At 34.5% G+C, this 18,923-nt stretch overlaps 1 protein-coding gene across 16 annotated transcripts in view; it reads left to right on the top strand.

Moving 5' to 3' along the window:
• EYA1 (EYA transcriptional coactivator and phosphatase 1) overlaps positions 1-18,923 on the top strand; it is a 162,570-nt gene that overhangs the window by 113,326 nt on the left and 30,321 nt on the right. For all 16 annotated transcript variants that reach the window (XM_068672079.1, XM_068672074.1, XM_068672078.1 and 13 more), the window contains 3 exons: positions 6,405-6,547; positions 7,724-7,807; positions 13,885-13,974. In XM_068672079.1, the coding sequence (XP_068528180.1) occupies positions 6,405-6,547; positions 7,724-7,807; positions 13,885-13,974 (317 nt within the window). The remainder of the gene's footprint in view (positions 1-6,404; positions 6,548-7,723; positions 7,808-13,884; positions 13,975-18,923) is intronic.

Here is an 18,923-nt window from a genome sequence, read left to right as displayed (position 1 = left end):
TTATACTAAATACTGTTATTATTTTTTTTTAATTATTTTGAATAATTTTGAGGCTTGGTTATCCAAGCCTCAGAATAAATAGTCCTTTTTGCCTATAGGTCTAATAGCTTTTTTATCAACAGACTATTTAGGATTTCTGTCAAACTTATAATAGTATGCTAATAGTCTTCAATAGACAAACTAGATTCATTTTTCACATGGAGAAGATTTTGGCTTTTGGTCAAAACAGCATTAGAGATTCTTCCTGTAATATCATTAGCAGGCATAATTGTATTTATTGCAATACTTTCTTAGTGCTTTTACTTACAACTAATGTAGTTGTCATATTTATATAGAAAGTAAAAATAAAATAAAATAAAATAAAATAAATGCATTGTTCAATTTTGGTTCGGTTTTATGTAAGAGCGTAAAGGAAGAACTTGATACAGTGCTTATGAAATCTTTTTTAGCTTTATACAAAAGTCAGAAAATCATAGCATGAGACTGACACTGAAACAATCTGTATCTTATATTTTTATTTTAGTATGCAGGAGTTGAAATAATGCTTGCCTGAGAATTTAAGATATTTATTCAAAATTAAATGTAAAATTTGAGGGAAATCTGGATGTAATATAAATGGAAAATATTTACATATACCTACTTGCAGAGACATTTGGCTATACTAGCTATCCTAGACCCATCTTGTTTGTATAATTTACATTGTGACATGAGATAGGATTACTTTGATAATGGGGATTTACTCATTTTTGCATACTCTTGAAGTGTAGTAGGGAAAGTCTGATGAAATTTGCAATGCTTTTGTCAATAAATCTACCTACAGACTCACCAGTGAGAAATACTTAAATACATACTTTAGAATAATTTTGAGATTTTGAGATTTCTGGGACAGATAGTTTTCCCCAGATTTGTCATTTGATATTAGTCCTGTTTAGTGAAATCAATAGTAAGAAAATACAGCAATTACTTATGGGGAATTTCTGTAACAAATGAAAAGAAGCACAAAATAGTGTGTTGCAAATGTGACTCTGTGACTCTATAGTCTATTAATAAGTAATGGAAGTATTCTAATTTATGGGGTGATGGGAAATATTCTTGTGTGACATAAAACCATCAAAATTGCATACAGTGCTGTGTGGCATGGAAGTATACGCTTGTGACACTGCATGTCAAATTGCAATAATATGGTTCCTTGTGGCATAGTTGATAGTCTACTGTAGTATGATTCATGTATTTCAGGTAGAGCAGAATGAAAATATATTTTATTTTTCAGAGTTATGTGTTGTTTTTGTCTTGCTTGGGAAAGGAGATAGACACAGAATCTGCGTTTATGATGTTAGTTGTTTACTTTTTGTTGTGTTTTGTTTGTTTATTTGGTTGTTTTTTACTGTATAGAGAAGTCAAGATTGAGTCTTTTACACTTGGTCAAAGTCAAAGTTTGGAGAGAGAATTCAGAGTGTGGGAAGCAGGAACAAGCTGTAACATGGGTACAGAAAGCCTGGAACAGAGTGCAGAGAGATCTAAAATTATATGTGTCAATTAATGGATACAGAATAACTGTTGATACAACATTAAATAATGTTTTGAAGGTGTATGTAGCACACAGAATGTAGTCATTGAATTGAGACAGTTGGATCAACCATCCCTGTACCCTACCTTCCACAGTGGCTGTAAGCAGACAGCCTGAGAGCCATGAGGACAAAATTTGTATAGGTTTCATCCTGAGCACTTTTCTGGCTTCCAGATATTTTTCATCTCAGGGGATTTCCAAAGCTGCCATTATTTTTATGTTTAGGATGTGACTACATTAGCATTTTAATTTGGAGCAGGAATCTTTTCTGAAGAGAAGAGCTTTGGCTTAGCAGAGCAGGCCTGGCACTGCACAAGACAAAACTGACCTGAAAGGTGTCCTGCATCACTTAAATCCTCCAGCCCCTAACGAGGGTCCTCAGGGCACAGGGTTGGGCCTAGCCTGGAATGATGTCCCAGAAACAGGCTGTGTGGCCTCAGGGTTGCTGTCACCACCCGTTTGGCCCCACAGACCCAACTGCACTACCTGCTAATGCAGGCATGGCTGTAGCGCCCCTCAATGTGTCTCTTCCAAGGGTATCTCCAGGCTCCTCCTGAACCCTTGTAATCTTTTGGGAGCAAGGCATTTTCTGGGAAAAGGTGCCACAAATCTCCTAGCTGTGGTCTGAACTCCTCCTTCTTTTGTTTAACCTGATTTCTAAAAGCTCCCTTTGGTGACCTTGTACTCTGAATTTTGGGGCAGGCAGTGAAGAGCAGATCCTCTCCCACTCACAGTTCTATAGGGCTCTGGGTTTTCTCCTGCACCTCCCTGTGTTTGTGGTGCCCAAGAACAGGATAAAATTAAATTAATTGCTTTAAAAACATAGTAATTTCCCTTAGCTAATATTACAATATGTTACTATGTAGTCAGCTGAGGCTGAACAAATTAAATACTCATATCAGGGAATGTAGAATAGGCATAACAGTAATGTGTACTGTGCCTATACAGCTTGATTTCAGAAAGGCTTTCACTGCCCTGACAACTAGACCTTTCCACTTAACAATCTTAAAAGCAAACTAGGATAAAGCAATCTAGCCAAAACTACAGCAGAATGATATAAAGCTGTTTAGGAAACCATGTCAAGAGAGAAGCCAGTAAGAGCTCGCTGTTAAAATAGAAGGATGGCTACAGCAGCATTCCTCAGTGTCTGTGTTGGGCCCAGTACCAGACCGCATTTTCATTAATCATTTAGATGACGGAACAGAATGTGTTTGCCCATTAAATATGTAGATGACACCATGCTGAGAGGGGCTGTGAGTTCTTTGGAGACAGGAGGAGAACTCAAAAAATGGAGATGTGATCTGAATAGGAGCAGGTGTGAGGTATACATTTAGGCAGGAATGATGAACTGCACAAATGTGGGATAGGGAATGTTGGCAGCTCCTTCCAGGCCCTACCTTTCCCCACAGACCGCTCTCAGTACTCCAAATACTAGTGGCACACCGAGTACCCTCAGCCGCTGTTGTTTTTCTTGCTCCAGAATTTGTCAGGGCTTGGGCTCATCAAGGCTCAGAGCTCAGCTGGATACTGAATTCTCTAATTGGCTTTCCTTATGAGGACCTGCAAGTGACCATTGGCCAGTGAGCTGGTAACCCAGCCGCACACACTGAGGCTGCACAGTCAAGCAGCCTTAATCCAAAGAATACATGCTATGGTTTCCCTTTACATACATGGGCGACTTTCTCACACACTATGTCACGTTTTCACCCATTGGTTACTGCCATCTGTCGCGCTGCTGTAGCAGAATGGTTGCAGTGGCTATCTCATAAGTAGGTGTATAAGTGGGTGATTATTAGCAGTGTTGTGTGTTCAGTTCATGTGTAGTATTTGGCCAAATCTTCAAGAAATAACCAGTTAAGTGTCACAGAAGTTGGTCTGGGGATGGTGAAATTAACATTTATTAAAAGTATCACAGGAAATGTAAACTGTCCCCTGTTAAGTGGAGTCCAGGAAAGGGTAGCCTGTGAGACACAGAAGCACAACTTTGCTCTACTTTTCTTTGGATTGCTGTGTCCACTCTGGAGAGATAATAGAGCAATAATTAGAGCCTAGAAAAGAGGAACATCAGGGAACAACAAAGGGGATATGGGAACAATGTTCAAATACACACAGATTCAATAAAGGAAAGAGTTTTTCTCTGTTTTCCCAGAGGTTCAATTGCTGTAAAGGAATGCTAAAGTTATATTATTTGTCATGGCATGGCTATCAAAACAGCAGAGCAGATTGCCCGGAGAGATCTGTAAGAACGAGAGAAGCACATCTCTGTTGGGAACAATGCAGGTACGATAGGTCCAAAAAAAGGTGGGCTACTGGTTGGTATCCTACCAACCTTAGGATACCCAGGTGGGGTTGGGAGCCTTTATGTCAGGTTAGGATCTGGCCCTTTCAGACGAATGCCTTGCATCTGTAAAGGGAACATGAAAATGAATCTTCACCCAAAATTGCAGCCAAGTGTTTGAAATCTTGAATGCAGTATACATACATGAATGTGTTTCTGTGAAAGTGGAAAGCTGTAAGGCTCCTATAGATAGACTACCTCCCCTGCACTCCCTGTGCTCTGCTCTGAACATTTTTTCACTAGTTTTTATTTGTCATGAAGTTTTGTTTATAATTTTTCCATGCTACTCATTCCTTTTTTTTTTTTTATCTAATATTATTATCACTATCCCAAGTTTAATAATTTGAAATTTTTAGGCATATCATGTATGTGAGAAGAATTTAATAAACTGGGATCTAAAGTTACACTCCTAAAAATATTGTCAGAGGCCAAGAGCATCCCTAATTTTAATTAGTCAACAGGAAATGCAATTTCCCATTACATCTGAATTTTAGAGCACATATTTGTATTACCGGGCAATATACCTGTTGAACAAATTCTGGTCTTTTTGTTTGTTTGTTTGTTTTTAAATTATCAAAAGCCTTAAGGAAAAAGAAAAGCAAAATAAATAAAACAATGCAAAAAAAGCTTTGAAATAAGTTATAACCCAGAAAAATAATGTATAGCAGACAAAAAACTCGCTTAAGTTTAAAATGTTGGGAAGTTTTCTTCTAGTTGAATTATTTTGATTTCTTATTCATGTCTTAGTACAGTAGGTGAGAGCAATCAACACTCAATATATTAATCTAAATAATTTTGAAGTGTTCATTTTCATGGAAAAAAAATAATTATTGGAATGTACATGGTATTCTAAGATTCAGTTTCTGCTTTTAGTTATGTAGACAGCTGTGTCAACTTTTTTGTCATTAAGCACATACATAGAATCACTGTTCAGTACAGGTTGAGTGTCTTTTGAAGACTTTTACCTTGCATTGAATACTAAGTTGTTACTCAGCTTTGTTTAACATAGCCTGAGAGACTTAACTAAAAGTACAATACAAAATAGGTAATATATATGAATTTTAGTTAAGTGTAGTTTTGAAGGCTGAACATGAGAACTTTGAGACCTCTTCCCATAATTGAGCACAAGCAAACATTATTATTTTGAGTAATTGTGAGTATGTGGTGTTACACAGATGTCCAGAGTCTCCTCCTTAATCTAACCTTTGACCTCAACAGGATGTTTTTTTAGGAAAAAGGATCACTTGTGTGAGAATTATACCTGTCTGTTCAAAGTAGAATGCCATGGCTTAGGTTGATTGAAAAGTAAATTAATATTAACAAACAAATATACACTTCTACTGAACTCTGAATAGTAGTTAATGCCGACTGAGAAATTAAAATTTTAAATACATCATATGTTCAAAATTCTAACTACCTTCACAGAAATATATTTTTATTTTCATTTTGAAAAAAAAAAAAAAGCCATCAAAATAAAATAAAGTTTTTCTGAATTTAAGGATGCAAAACAAAGTCATGAAAAAGAGATTTTAAAATGTGTTGTTGCTTTTCTGAGAGGCATTATATGAGAAAGGAAGGATAATTTATGTTGTCTGATTTCTTAATGTTCAAGCACTTCACTGTTTCTGACTCTGTGGATGTTAAGAATAGCAAAACATCTTACAATTGGCATGTTTTCAGGAAAATATTTTTCTTCTAACATAAGTAAATCATTGTTATTTTCTTACCTGTTAAATGACAGTAAACATTTTCTGAAGCATGGTAATTAGTGTACAATAAGGTTCTTGAATATACTCATTGAAAAAGTACAGTATTGATAAGCCTTTGAAGACTACTTTAAATTTTATCTCCATGGTTTAGGCATGTTTTCATTGAACATGCCCTAAGAAAATAATAAAATTGCATGCTATATTTAGAAATAATTCTATTCATAAGATTCAAATATAGTCATCTAAAGCTAAAGTGACAAGCAATTTAAAATATTTTTAAACATTTACATTTCACTTTTTACATGTTAATTCTTTTAGACGTGCACTTTTTTTTTCCTACCAGTCATCATGATGATCATCTTAAAGCATGTTTGAAAACTTAGAATTGAATTAATATGAAGCTATATGATATATATATATAATATGAAGCCTTAAAATTATTATTATTTTAGAGCATGATCTTCTCTAAAGAATGGTCTTCTTTTATGATTTGAAGGAATGAAAATTTTTTGGACTTACTCATGTTTTATTTGTTTACTGAAATAAATTATTCTCTCTTTATTCTTATATATAACCTGTACTTGATCAAATTAATTTATGTAGTACTGCCATTTGCAGTTGTAATCATTTTAATGAGTCCTAACTAAAATGATTACAACTGCAAATGGCAGTACTACATGAATTAGTTAGAACTCTTGTGAACATCTTGGTTTTAGTGTCACATCTACAAAGCAAGTTGAACATTTTGAAGTTTAAACTAAAAGGTAAAAATTTTGTTTCTTTAATACAGCAGAATACAGTACAATCCATAGTCCATCAACACCTATTAAAGATTCGGATTCAGATAGATTGCGTCGTAGTTCAGATGGAAAATCACGTGGACGTGGCAGAAGAAACAATAATCCTTCACCACCACCAGATTCTGACCTAGAGGTATATTTTATTATATATTTTTGATGTTATATCTTTTTTATCATTATTTTGCAGAGAGAAATACCATTTACAAATGAAAAATAAAGTGGCATAGGAGCCCTTATTTTCTTTCCTTTTTTTTTTTTTTCCAATACTTTTGTAGTTTTTATTCTAAATAAATTTCTTCATGAAGAGCATCTACTTTCTCTGAAAAATATTGGGCTTTTATTTTTCCTTTTGATTAAATAATAATAATAATTAATAATAATAATAAGAAATAATAATAAGAAAGCTTCTTCCATGTCAATGCTTCTTTTTGGGCAGGAGACACTGTTAGCACAATAGCGGTTTTTATTCTTTCATGCTATGTTCACATTCCCTTCAGTGGCCATACTTTATGTTGAGAACACATCTCCAATGACACACCACAGCTATGAGTGTCCACACTGCATTACTTATCCTTTCCAAAAGCTTAACCCATTTGTCATCATGGGAAATACAATCTCACCAAGACTTTAAATACTTGTATTTGAACACTTTATTTTTCATTAAAACATCATTTTGTGTGTGGTCAGAGGACAGATTTAAAGCACATATTTTCCACTGGCTGTAAGCAAAATAATTATTTACTGATGCTTCAAATTCTTACGCATGCAACATCTGAATTCACAATTTTTATTCTTCAGGTGCATAAATTCCATTAAAAATGAAAGTAGATTAAGGGGATGTAACTGCTTAGCAACAATTTGCTAGTTTACTTTCATGTTAGACAACATTTTCAAGAGTAGTTATATGAACTTTGCTTTGTAAGACTTACAGAAATACAGAATTCAAATGCAAAAGATTTAATTTTCAGAGGCTTCTCTTCACTTATTTCAGTTTCTATCTCACATCTGGCTTTAAAACAATATATTGTACAATCTCATTTTCTGTGTGTATTTGACAATGACTATAATTTTATTCTAATGGAATAATTTGATATAATAGCAATTGTAGTAAAAAGCTAACAGATTGTATTACCCTCCTCTGGAAAAAAGATGCTAGCTCTGAAAATAAATGGCAAGGAAACCATGGTTTTAATATATAACCATTTCAATACAATTTTCTCATTTGTGCGCTTACTGATTCAAATTTTAACTTTCCATTTCAAGTATCAGCTTCACAGAGGAACACATTGATTTGATTCTCTTTTTACAGAGAGTATTCATTTGGGATTTGGATGAGACAATCATCATTTTCCATTCCTTGCTTACAGGGTCCTATGCTAACAGATATGGAAGGGTAAGTGTCAAGAAACTAATGGAAATTTTCAGTAATATTTACTGTTATGGTTGGTACGCAGAAAGCACAAGAACATTAGTTTACCTTTCAGGGACAAACCACTACTGGTGTTTAAAGATGTAAAAATTCAAAGAGTAAATTTATTTCAAGGAGTAATTTTTCTTTCATTCTTTGCATTTACTCAGGTTTTATCTTCATCAAAAAAAATTAAACAGCATTGTTTAATTTGTACTTTAATTGTACTTTGACCACTTTAGGTTTTGTTTGTAGGTATGGAGTTTGAGAAACCTGTTGATATCTTCCAAATCTGCAGAGTTAATTCCTCTGAGGTAGTGAAGAACTTCCACAAGTGAGCTCTAAAATAACATTTTAACCAGAGGAAGAATACTTCTGGATACAGATGGATTAGTCTAAAATATTTTAACTCAGCTTTTTTTTTTTTTTTTTAGTTTTAATCTATGTATTGACTGATGTTTTTGAAAGTCTGCTTATGAGTCAAATCTTTCTATTATACACAGTCTATAAATCATACCTGAACTTATGAATATGCCTGCAGACTGTGGGTTTCCTAGGTAATTCTCAGAAGAGAAACATGGTCTTAGGTGAATAAGAACAATTTATGACGGAATGCCCTAGTGAGATCAGACTTCGTTTTTCCAGGATTGTATTGAAAGCTAATGTCTCAGCTTGTGCTAAAATCTGTTTTATGCCCTTTCATGCTCACCTCAAGTGAGGTATAACAAGAATGTGTTTTTTTCTTTTTCTTTCTTTTTTTTTTGGTTATTTTTTTTTGTTAATCTTCAAAAATTATCATATGAAGAATAACTGGTCTGGCTTTGTGTAATCACATTGTCTTCTTGTAAAACTTGTATTTGTCATTAAAAGGTTTTATTCTATAGATACCTGAGTGAAAGACAAAGCTACTTCTGATTCAGTCCAGTCTCTGGTTTGGGTTCTTAATTCCTTCTAATAGCTTTTTGCATTATGAAAATCTAAAGCAGTATTTCTTTGTAAGCCTTCTTGCTTGTTCAGGTGGTGTGGTATATTTTCAGAAGTGTTTTCTGTAATAGCAGCCTGCCTGCTTGAGGAAAATAATTATTTTTTTTTCATTATGTACATTAAAAGCACTCTTGGTTTCTTAGGTTAGTTAAAAAGACACTAGAACTTTAGATCTTTTGAAAATTATTCTATCAATACATATAAACAGAAGTATTATAGACTATTAAAAATTTACAAAAAGTTGTTTTCCATTCCTCAGCCTTTCTATGAGTATATGTCAAACTCCTAAAACCAGCTTTTGTATGGCACTGCAAAATCACCAAATCTGTGACAGTTCAAAAAGAGGAGAACAAATCCCAGTGTTCTCAAAATAAATAAATAAATGCATACGTGCTGGAAAAGGCTAAATACTCCTTGCTGAGAAGTACTTGTGTGAGCATATTTTTCCTATTTCTTTAATTAATTGGATCATGAACATAAACACCTTTTTTGCTGGATACTTGAGGCTGAGGAAAGCTTTTGGTATTTAGCTGTAAGGACACAAAGAGAGGGGTGCCTTCTGATGGCAGTTCTGTCACTGTTGACACTGTTTTCTTGAGATGTAGCCATTATGTGGCCACCTCTCGCTGCATGGTGTATGGCAGAATAGTAGTTACACATCTCTAAAAGACAGCTGTCTTTTTGCTGTACTTCTTGCTGTACTACAGCACATATATACACATAACAAGGAACTACAGGATATCATCTCTGCTAAATACAGAAACAAAGTTTGATGTTTAGAAGGTTTATGGCATTAGTGTTTATGCTAAGAATTAATGCATTATGCACTGTGGATAAATATTATAACTTTTTGCTGAAGGGCAGCCATGTGCATGTCCTTGACTTCTAGAGATAGGTACGCAAGCTTTATTTTTACATTGCTTTATTTTCTTAAAGTTTCATTCATATCATGGCTTCTCTTGGCTTACTGACTGTCATATAAGAGTTAAAGTTAATTTGCAGCAGTGTGAGGTGCACATTTTTAGAGAGTTTCCTACTGATTTCTGGCCCTTAAAATCAAAACTCCAGGGAAAAAATTTAATGTTTTCACCTGCTTTTTGAGCAATTTAGCCTCACCCCTTGAATGTTTCTGCACTGTGGTGAGGGCTAGAAATGTTCTTTTAAAAATTAAATCTAAGCTTCTCACATAATTATTAAAATACAAAAGCTGGAACTTCAAACAAACAAAAATATCCTAATTAAATAGGGGATTTGGCAGCTTGGCACTCAGCTCTTCTCATAATGCCTGAGTGAGTTTCATGGTGAATGACTATGAATGATGAGCAGCCCAGTTGCTGAAGGGATAGGTTTTCTTTTCCTTATTCTTTTCCTCATTCCTCATAACATCTTGGTTATGCCACCCTTTTCTCTATATAGCCTTTTTCATCTCTATTTATCACCTGCTCTCCTTCTGCTGCTATTGTGCTCTGATTTCTCCCTGCCTTTGTCCTTCAGCATTGGAACAAAATAATACACTTCTTTTTTGGTGCTGCGCAGCAGTATAAACTGCTACGTTTTTATATAAAGTTGTTCAGAATTTTTTGGATTTCACAGATATATATAAAACTAGCAGAGGAAAATGAAGTCCAGAAGAGAAGAAAAAAAAATCAGTTTGCTTTTGGATATTTCTTTATGTATAGACATATATGCATATATCTGCATACATATATATATATATATCTGTATACATATATATGTATGTATATTAGATCTGTTGATCGAATGTCATGTTATCAGTTACTTTACTTGACCTTAGGGCTTTCAACACCTACAAACTTAGTTTTGAGCTAGATGTCAACTGATGAAATTTTGGAATTTGGGAAAAAGTTGGAACCATTCTTTAGCATCTTGAAGCAGGTGGAAATTCTGCTATGCATTGGCACTAGAATGTTGTGGTCTTTACATTTCCATTTTCTGTGAAAGCATATATATATTCAGATGCTTTGAAGGAATTCTCCTTTAATTTTTAAGCTATTTTAATGTGGTTTATTATATTTTAAAGATTGAGAAAAACAAAGCCTGGTTTCACTTAACCCTTCATTTGTGACCTGTAGGCTTAAGTGGAAAATAAGCCTTGTACCCAAAGTGAACTTTCCTGTTTTTCAGCTTCTTGTTTCTCCGCAAAACAAAGAAATCAAGTGGGTAGAATTTAGAAATGACATACAGACAATGTTTTGGCTCCAATACCAGTATTCAAAACAAGAGGCCTGCTTAAGCAGTTTGACATTGGTATTTCTTTTCTTTAGCTAAACAGTACCTCCCCCAGAGATTTGTACCTGATTTTGACCATACCTGAAAAGACACTCAGATTGAACCTGCAAATCCCGATAAACAAGAACAGATTGATGGCTTTCCTCCTCATTGTGTGACACCTCACAATAATTAGTTAGCAATTAGTGGCTTAAAACTGCAAAAGAAGGCTTGGTATGGGATTTATTTTATTTTTTTTAAATCTTATTCTAGCCTTGTCTTCTTTAGTTTTCAGCCTTCACTGTAATGACTGGCAGCAGAGTATAATCTACTGCAGTGCCTTAAACCAAGGCTCTTGTGCTTTTTACAAGAGCAGTTGCAAGAGTGTAACTACACAGATAATTAAAACACAGATAAAGCTTTTGCATCTATTAAATATGTGGTATCCAGAGCTGCAGCTTAACTAATTTTTTTATGCTAGTTGGAACTTTCTATAGAACAAGATTGAGTTTAACTAAGGAATTAGGACTTCTTTGAAAAGAAACCTGCTTTGTTTCTTCTCTTCATTTTTATGGTATTTAATCTGACATTTTCAGTAGGTGCCAATGATTTTCTTATTTGTTTTTCTTCTAATTAAATTAGCCTAGTAAATGACATTGTTTTAATATTACTTTAGAGAAATCCACATTCTTTTTTGTCAACCATTTAAAAATACCTTTAAGTGACACGGTCTACAAATTAAAAAAAAAAAAAAAACAAAAAAAAAACACTTTTTCAGACTCAAATATGTGATAAAAAAATTAACAGAAAATTTTATTGTAAGTAAGGCACAAGTCAAAATTAGCATATATATTCACAGCTACTCATTTAAAATTAATTCTATGGGTTCATAGCCAATGTTCTGCTGTGTCTGCTGATTTATCCTACTTTTCAAAATGATGTTCCTATTTACAAATGTAAACCAAAAATGGGTGTCATTGTACAATGTTGTGTTATCACTTGACGATCAAGATGTAGATCAAGATTGTCATTTGCATGTTAGACACTTAGTCCTGGGTCTAACTCCTGTTAACTAGAACAGAGCATTCTGCGGTGTGAATTCTATTAGTGCTTAGGGAAAATAGAAATCCTTGTTTGGTTTAATAGAAATGATTAAGGAGCTATGAAGAATGGCAGGGTTATAGCCAGGCTCAAAGATAGGTAGGAATGTGACAGGGAAGCAACCTCAGGCCTATACAGGGAGAAAACATCACCTGCTTTCCACCTCACATGCGTACAAAAGTAACATGAAGGAAGACAAATAGGGGGATACGAAAATAGAGGGGCAGAATAATTTTGCTCATATTTTAAAGTATTTCCATTTGAATTAGGAAGCCAATTTTTTTTTTTTGGGGGGGGGGTGGAAGGGGGAGACTTAAATAGAAGGCTTATTTTTAAGAACTGTGGCATTATAGTGGCATTATGGATTTTTTCTGTCCCATTTATGAGGGTTATTTTTTGATACTAGAAAACTTACTTACTCTTAGTGTGTGTGAGTTCACAAATAGTTGTTTTGTCTGTTCCATATAGCTTTGTTGCTAAATGCTTCTTTCCAAAATTCTTTTCTCTGGTTAATTTTACTTGGGTTTTGGCATTTCTAGAAGGTAAACAGGATGCCAGCTTGCCATTCTTTTCCAGCTGCTTGCTACTGACATATCTTACCTTTTGACCAGCAGTTATAGAAAAATGTTTGAAAGTTCAGAGATCATGTTGAAACACCTATTAATTTGATTGAGAGGTGGAAAAGGAAAGTACGGACCGTGTCTTTTGGTTTTAAATCTGAGTTGTCATCAGTTTTAGAATATTAACTTATTTTAAGTAAAGTATGGGTTGTCACTTCTGCAGTTGTATTTAAAATATAACTCCTAACAAACTAATATTGGTAATAGAGGGTGTCATGAGATAATACAACATTTTCTTTCAAACTCATGCTTCTGTGTGGTTGGATATACTTGGTATTATAAATGAGAAACTGTATATCAAATGTATATATTAGGTTTTCTTTTCAATTTTTTCAGACTGAAAATACATAAAACACATACAAAAAATATCAAAACAAGACAAACATCTGCAATGCATTTGGTAACCACAATGCTGAACATGCTTTTTGAGTTTATTAGCTCAGTAAGGAATAAGTTGTTATGGTAATTTTTGTAGAGAAGTTAAAGTGTGTTATATATTAATAACAAACAATAGATTTGTTCACTCTGCATGGGTGGGCCCAACTGAAAGCATAATTAAAATATGGTTTTGTGTAGAATCAAGGAGTGGTTTTAAATATAATTGCTATTTGCAAACGAAATATTAATGGTGATTTTCTTTAAAGTCCCTAGGTATTCACAGGGCCAAATCACTTGTGGCCAGTGAGAGCTTATTTTCAGTACTGATAGTATTGTCATGCCCCCAGTTACCATAAAACTTGTAAACAGTTGTAAAATCTGGCTAAGTTTTGGGTGAAATGAATTTGCTGCTGGTAGAATCCTTCCCTTTCTCATTCTGCCCTTTTTCAGAGGGCAGTAATTCTGTACATGGACTCACAAGCGTGACCACACAAGGTTGTGTCAACACAAGTGGGACCACAGAGGTCCCCTCTGTAGAATCATGGTAGTAGTTGGGCTGGTCATATTTTTTAGGTTTATTTTAACATGATTAGAAGACTAAAGAGTAGCTGAAATGGTAACGAACATGTGGATGTTACTTTTCATATATCTGGTAATTTCTCTTGAAAAACAGTTCCTGTCCTTTGTATTCTAGTATGTACATGTATGTTTACATACAGTATTGATGGTATACTCTCTTAATTTCTTAAGGATCCACCGACCTCAGTGTCTCTTGGACTCCGAATGGAAGAGATGATCTTCAATTTGGCAGACACTCATCTATTCTTTAATGATTTAGAAGTAAGTGTTTGTTATTTCAAAATAGAGTTTAATTAACATTTGTTTCTTTTTATGTATTATTAGAAGGTTTGACAATTATTTTTGGTTTCACAGTTTTAATATGAAAATGTTTAGAAAATATCTGTATAATATTGTCATTTAAATATACAATAACATCTACACTAAATGTGTTGGCATTCAAAGGTTACAATAGTTGAAATGGTAGTGTTTTTTTTCTCACGGGTCTTTGTGTTTATGACCACAGTAGACAAGTTTTAGAAGTGGATACACCAAAAGCTATAAAATTTCTATAAAATTTCTGTTTTATAGAAATAAATACTAGAATGCAACAGTCTGCACAGACCATTAAATATTAAACTTTGGCTTCTATAAACAGTTAATGTCTGGGTACAGATTTCTCACATCCCACTGTGGGGAAGTATTACCTTAAACCCAAGGGAAATCATTAACGTCGTATATACTGTCCTTCTCCATGGCCTTCTGGGTCTCTGCCTTCCCCAGTGGCAGGTACAATTTGTTATGTAGTAGGGTTTCTCTGCCACACATGCCTCTCACTTGTGGCATGCTGTGAGGAGTCGGTGTCAGCATGCCAAAGGCTTTTTCAGCCTACGTAGACTATGGTTTGGCGGTTCTTGCGAGATTGTTCTAAAACTATCCGAACTGCTGAAAGACACTGTCACCATAATGCCTGGGTGTTTCATCTTAAAAGGGAAAAAGCAATTTCTGATCATATTTTAATAACAAGAAAACATGAAAACAGTCAGTTTTCTTTCCCATCATAATGAAGACAGCTGTTTATTTAAAATCCAGCTGTTAAGCAAGCTTGTGGTGGTGCTGCCAACACACATTAATCATCAAGTTGTTGTTTTGCTAGATTTTAGAATAGTGTGTTATTCCAGACAGGCAAAAGAATCTAAAAGATTCAAATGCAACTTTTGCTGATCAAAGTTAATTGGCAGCAATTGGCCTTTAAATATTTCCTGATGTTTCCCTTTTCAAAATCAAGCAAAATACACCTTATTTAATAGATGAGCCAAAATCATTTGAAAAATGCCAGTGTGTGATAGACCTCAAATGTGGTTTGTCCAACATCTGTCCCATATTTTGATTTCTTTTCATCTAAAAAGAAACCACTCACAGATGATTTGGCATCTTTCAATGTAATGAAATTATTTAAATGTGCTTTATTTTTTATTCCATTCCATAGAAGAGTATTTTATATATATATATATATGCTTTCAGTAAAATAGATGATTTCTTTAAATTTTACAGTAATATTTTCTTTATTTTTCATCAAGGTAGCTATATTTAACAATGATACTTTTTGTATATAAGAAATGCCATTAGTGAGTTACATGTATAGGACTGATTTTTCAGATCTGTTGAAGAATATAATAATGCTAGTTATTTTCCAAATCTGTTTCTGATTCCTGGTTATATTTCATTTTATCCAGCACAGAAAGTGCTAATATACCTTACCAGCATATTTAATAAATTTCAATGTATTTTCATTTGATGTGCATGACCAAATGCATAGTACACTGATAGCTACTTCTTGACACGTGAATGTTAATGTCAGTGACTGTAATGGAAGTTAATCAACCACAGCTTGGGGATAGTAGATTATTGATATGTTACGGTCTTAACAGTAAGTAAGTAAGTTATCTTAGCAGGTTATTCACCGCAGAACTTTGAAGTATGGAAAAAACTACTGATCCAAGTTGTTCATAGAAGCAAGAAGCTCAGAGATTAAACTTGGTTCTTTGCATTTGCCCCATAGCAAGCTACTTTATCTCATGTCTCCCAACAAAATTGTAACTGTCCATATGGTAGTCTGTCTTCATACATGAGAGAGCAGTTGTGCTTATAATGTGCTGGAGCCTGCCCTGGGTGTGCTGCAGAGAGGCCCCAGAAAAGGATCCTTCCTGTGCTGGTCTGCAGGGCATTGTAGCAACAAGCTTCCCCTGCTCCTCCTATTCTTAGAACCTTTACCACAGGAGTGTTCAGATCTGAACTGGGATCTCCACACAACTAGACAACAGATCATGAGCACTGAGTAGGGGAAAGCTGGTGTTTCTTCCTGGTTTGCCACACAATTCCAGCAACGTTTCAGTGCTCCTAAGACACAGAGAACATAGTTCCTGTCCTTATTTCTAAGGAACTTGAGCTCTAAACTGAAAGATTGCGTCATGTCCAAGGGAGGGGAGGGCATGTCAGAGCAGAGTGGCTCTGTGCTTGTAGATCACTATAGCTCTTCAGAGAAGTATGTAGGGAGGGGAAAGAAGAGAAAGAAGAGAGCCTGAATTTCATGTAAGGACGAGACCTGGCCAAAAATTGAGGCTTTCAGTTCAGCGGAATTTTTTTATTTTTTTTTAGTATGCCACAGACATGTTGTTTTTGAAAGAACATGGCCTCCTAGACCTGCAGTTTGTCATTCTTTTGGGCATCACGATTATTAGCAGGGCCTGCCTGGCTCCCAAGGTCTGTGGCTTCAGAGCAGGTTCCGCCCATCCATCCCAGAAACTCAAAGTTCTGGTTTGGTGGTTTGGAAGTTTAGGCTGCCCAGCATCTTGACAAGCTTCCACCAAAACTGTGGGCAATTTGGCTTGGCTATGCCTCAGGCTCAAAACATCTGCTCTTGCTGACGAAGGACTGAGCCTGGAAGATCTCCTGGTGACCCTGGTCAGGCCTAAGGATTGTCATGTACATGACAGTCTGGATCAGGCTATTATGGATCAAGAGGTTAGTAGGCAATTGCTCCAGTGAGCTGCAGAGCTTGGACATTCTTGCCCAGAAATAGTATGAAGACAGGCAAATATGAATCTGGAACATCTGACCTGCGTGTAGAAACACGTCTTTGGGTTTAGGCATAATCCAAAGCGGGAACCTGAAAACTGATGCTCTCCTTACCCAGGCTCAGAGGGAACCCTTCCTGACATATAGAGAGACTGGGTTTACAGGCAGGCAATCATCTATCATAACTTTGGCCTATGATGCACATTTTTCCAGATACCACAAGTTAATGTTTTTTAATCTTCTTTTTATCCAATGCTTTCCAGAAAGCTCTAATCAGAACAGTTCTCTTGTCATCCAAGTTAGAGGGAAAGTATTTTGTCTTCCTATAAACTGCTGAAGGCTTGATTTACATTTTGAATACAAAAGGCACAGTTACAGTTGTGATCTCCAAAAGATCACTTGATTTGTGTATTACCTAATTGGGTTTTCAAATCTCAACCTAGAGACATACTTATTTTTTTTAGGTTAAACTCTAAACTTAAGCAGTCATACTTTCATAAGTCATATTTGTTCATAAAGTGAACAAATACAAACGCATACCAGTAGCTCTTAGAACTTCATTTTACCCATCCTAACTTAATACAGGACACAGACAGGTAAATGAATCAGCTAATTTCCTATATGTTTTTCTTTATGTAATAATAGCAATAATAATGATGATGTTACTGGTATTTTTAAAACTCATTGAATTTTAATATTTTTAAAACTCATTGAAAAAGTTCAGTCTGATTTCACTGTCTAGCTCTGAAGTCAGTATTCTGCTTATGAATGGGTGAGTTGCACTTAGATTTACAATCAGTTATTGAACCCTGATTTTGTAGTTGTCCATAGACTAAAGAAAAAAAAAAAAAAAAGTTAGAGATGATCTGTTTGCTTCACTTTGCACAAGTTTATTTGTAGTAATTGATTCCAAATTGATATAATATCAATTTGAAATCTTGAAGGAGCAATTATAAATTCTTACATAGATTGTTAAAGATATATGACAAGTATTTTAACACACTGAAAAGAAAATATTGTTTACTAGTGTACAATATGATTTAAGTGCCATCATAATCAATGATTTATTGAGTTAATAGTAATATAAAAATGGAATTATAGCACTACACTAGGGCAAGCATTAGAAAATAAGTGCAGTATTTCCAAAAATTGGATTCTGAAGTGTGCTTTTGGCTGCAAGATAAGAAGTTTAGGTTTTCTGTATCGAAAATCATTATTTAAATGTCATACTCTGTTCTGTAGTAGAATTTTAATTGTGCACAGGAGGGAATAAATACATGTACATTGATGTAGAGTCCTCGAGAGAACCAGAATTATCTCATCAGGGAAGAATGTCTGAGTTTTACATGCTGATTATGTTGTGATAGGGATAATAAGGTATAATATTTTAATGGCATGTATGGAGCAATTACACATATTAGGTATTTTAGAATGTATGCTCAAGTGTTTTAGGGAAATTAGCAAGCCGATGATAGGACTTAAATGTGACATCTACCTATTGCATCTATAAAGATTGTATATATTTATGTATGTATACTGATCCTCTTAAAAGATTAGCTTTTTCATTTCCTTGGCATACCAGGTGCCCATTATAACTAGGTATGCTGAAGGAAGAATTGCTGTTGTGACTGTTTATGAACATCTTTTTTTTAAAAAGTGAGTTCAGTGCTTTGTAAACTTCGTTCCAAGATGATACCGTCTTCCTAGACCTGTACCTTTAGAGACTTATAATTTTACTTACTGCAGCTGGAAATGCCAATTTATTCATTTTCCAGGCACACAAAGCCTTTATTTTTTAACCTTATCTAACACTTCTTATGACTGAGATATATTTGTTAAGTGTTTACTTTTATTAAAGTAACTAAATTCCAATTAGTCTGTAGGTTTTTGTCTGGCTTATTTGTTTTTCTCTTTTAGGATTTTTATTTCTGTTTTTTTTTTGTTTGTTTGTTTTTTTGTTTGTTTTTTGTTTTTTTTTTCATTTCAGGTTTTGTGGAAGGGCTCAAAGTAAGATTTTATGTATTACAAAACTACTAAAACTTAATTTCACCACCTCTAAGAAATGAAACCATTCATAAGGGCACAGTAAAGATGATTGGCACTCATTTTCTTCCCTCAGTGAAGAATACGTAACGCATGCTCACAACTTCACA

This window comes from Anas acuta, chromosome 2 (genome assembly GCF_963932015.1).
Source record: "Anas acuta chromosome 2, bAnaAcu1.1, whole genome shotgun sequence".
Taxonomy (NCBI): domain Eukaryota; kingdom Metazoa; phylum Chordata; class Aves; order Anseriformes; family Anatidae; genus Anas; species Anas acuta.
The sequence above is the reverse complement of the archived record's forward strand: the minus strand, read 5'-3'. Positions and strand labels throughout refer to the sequence as shown.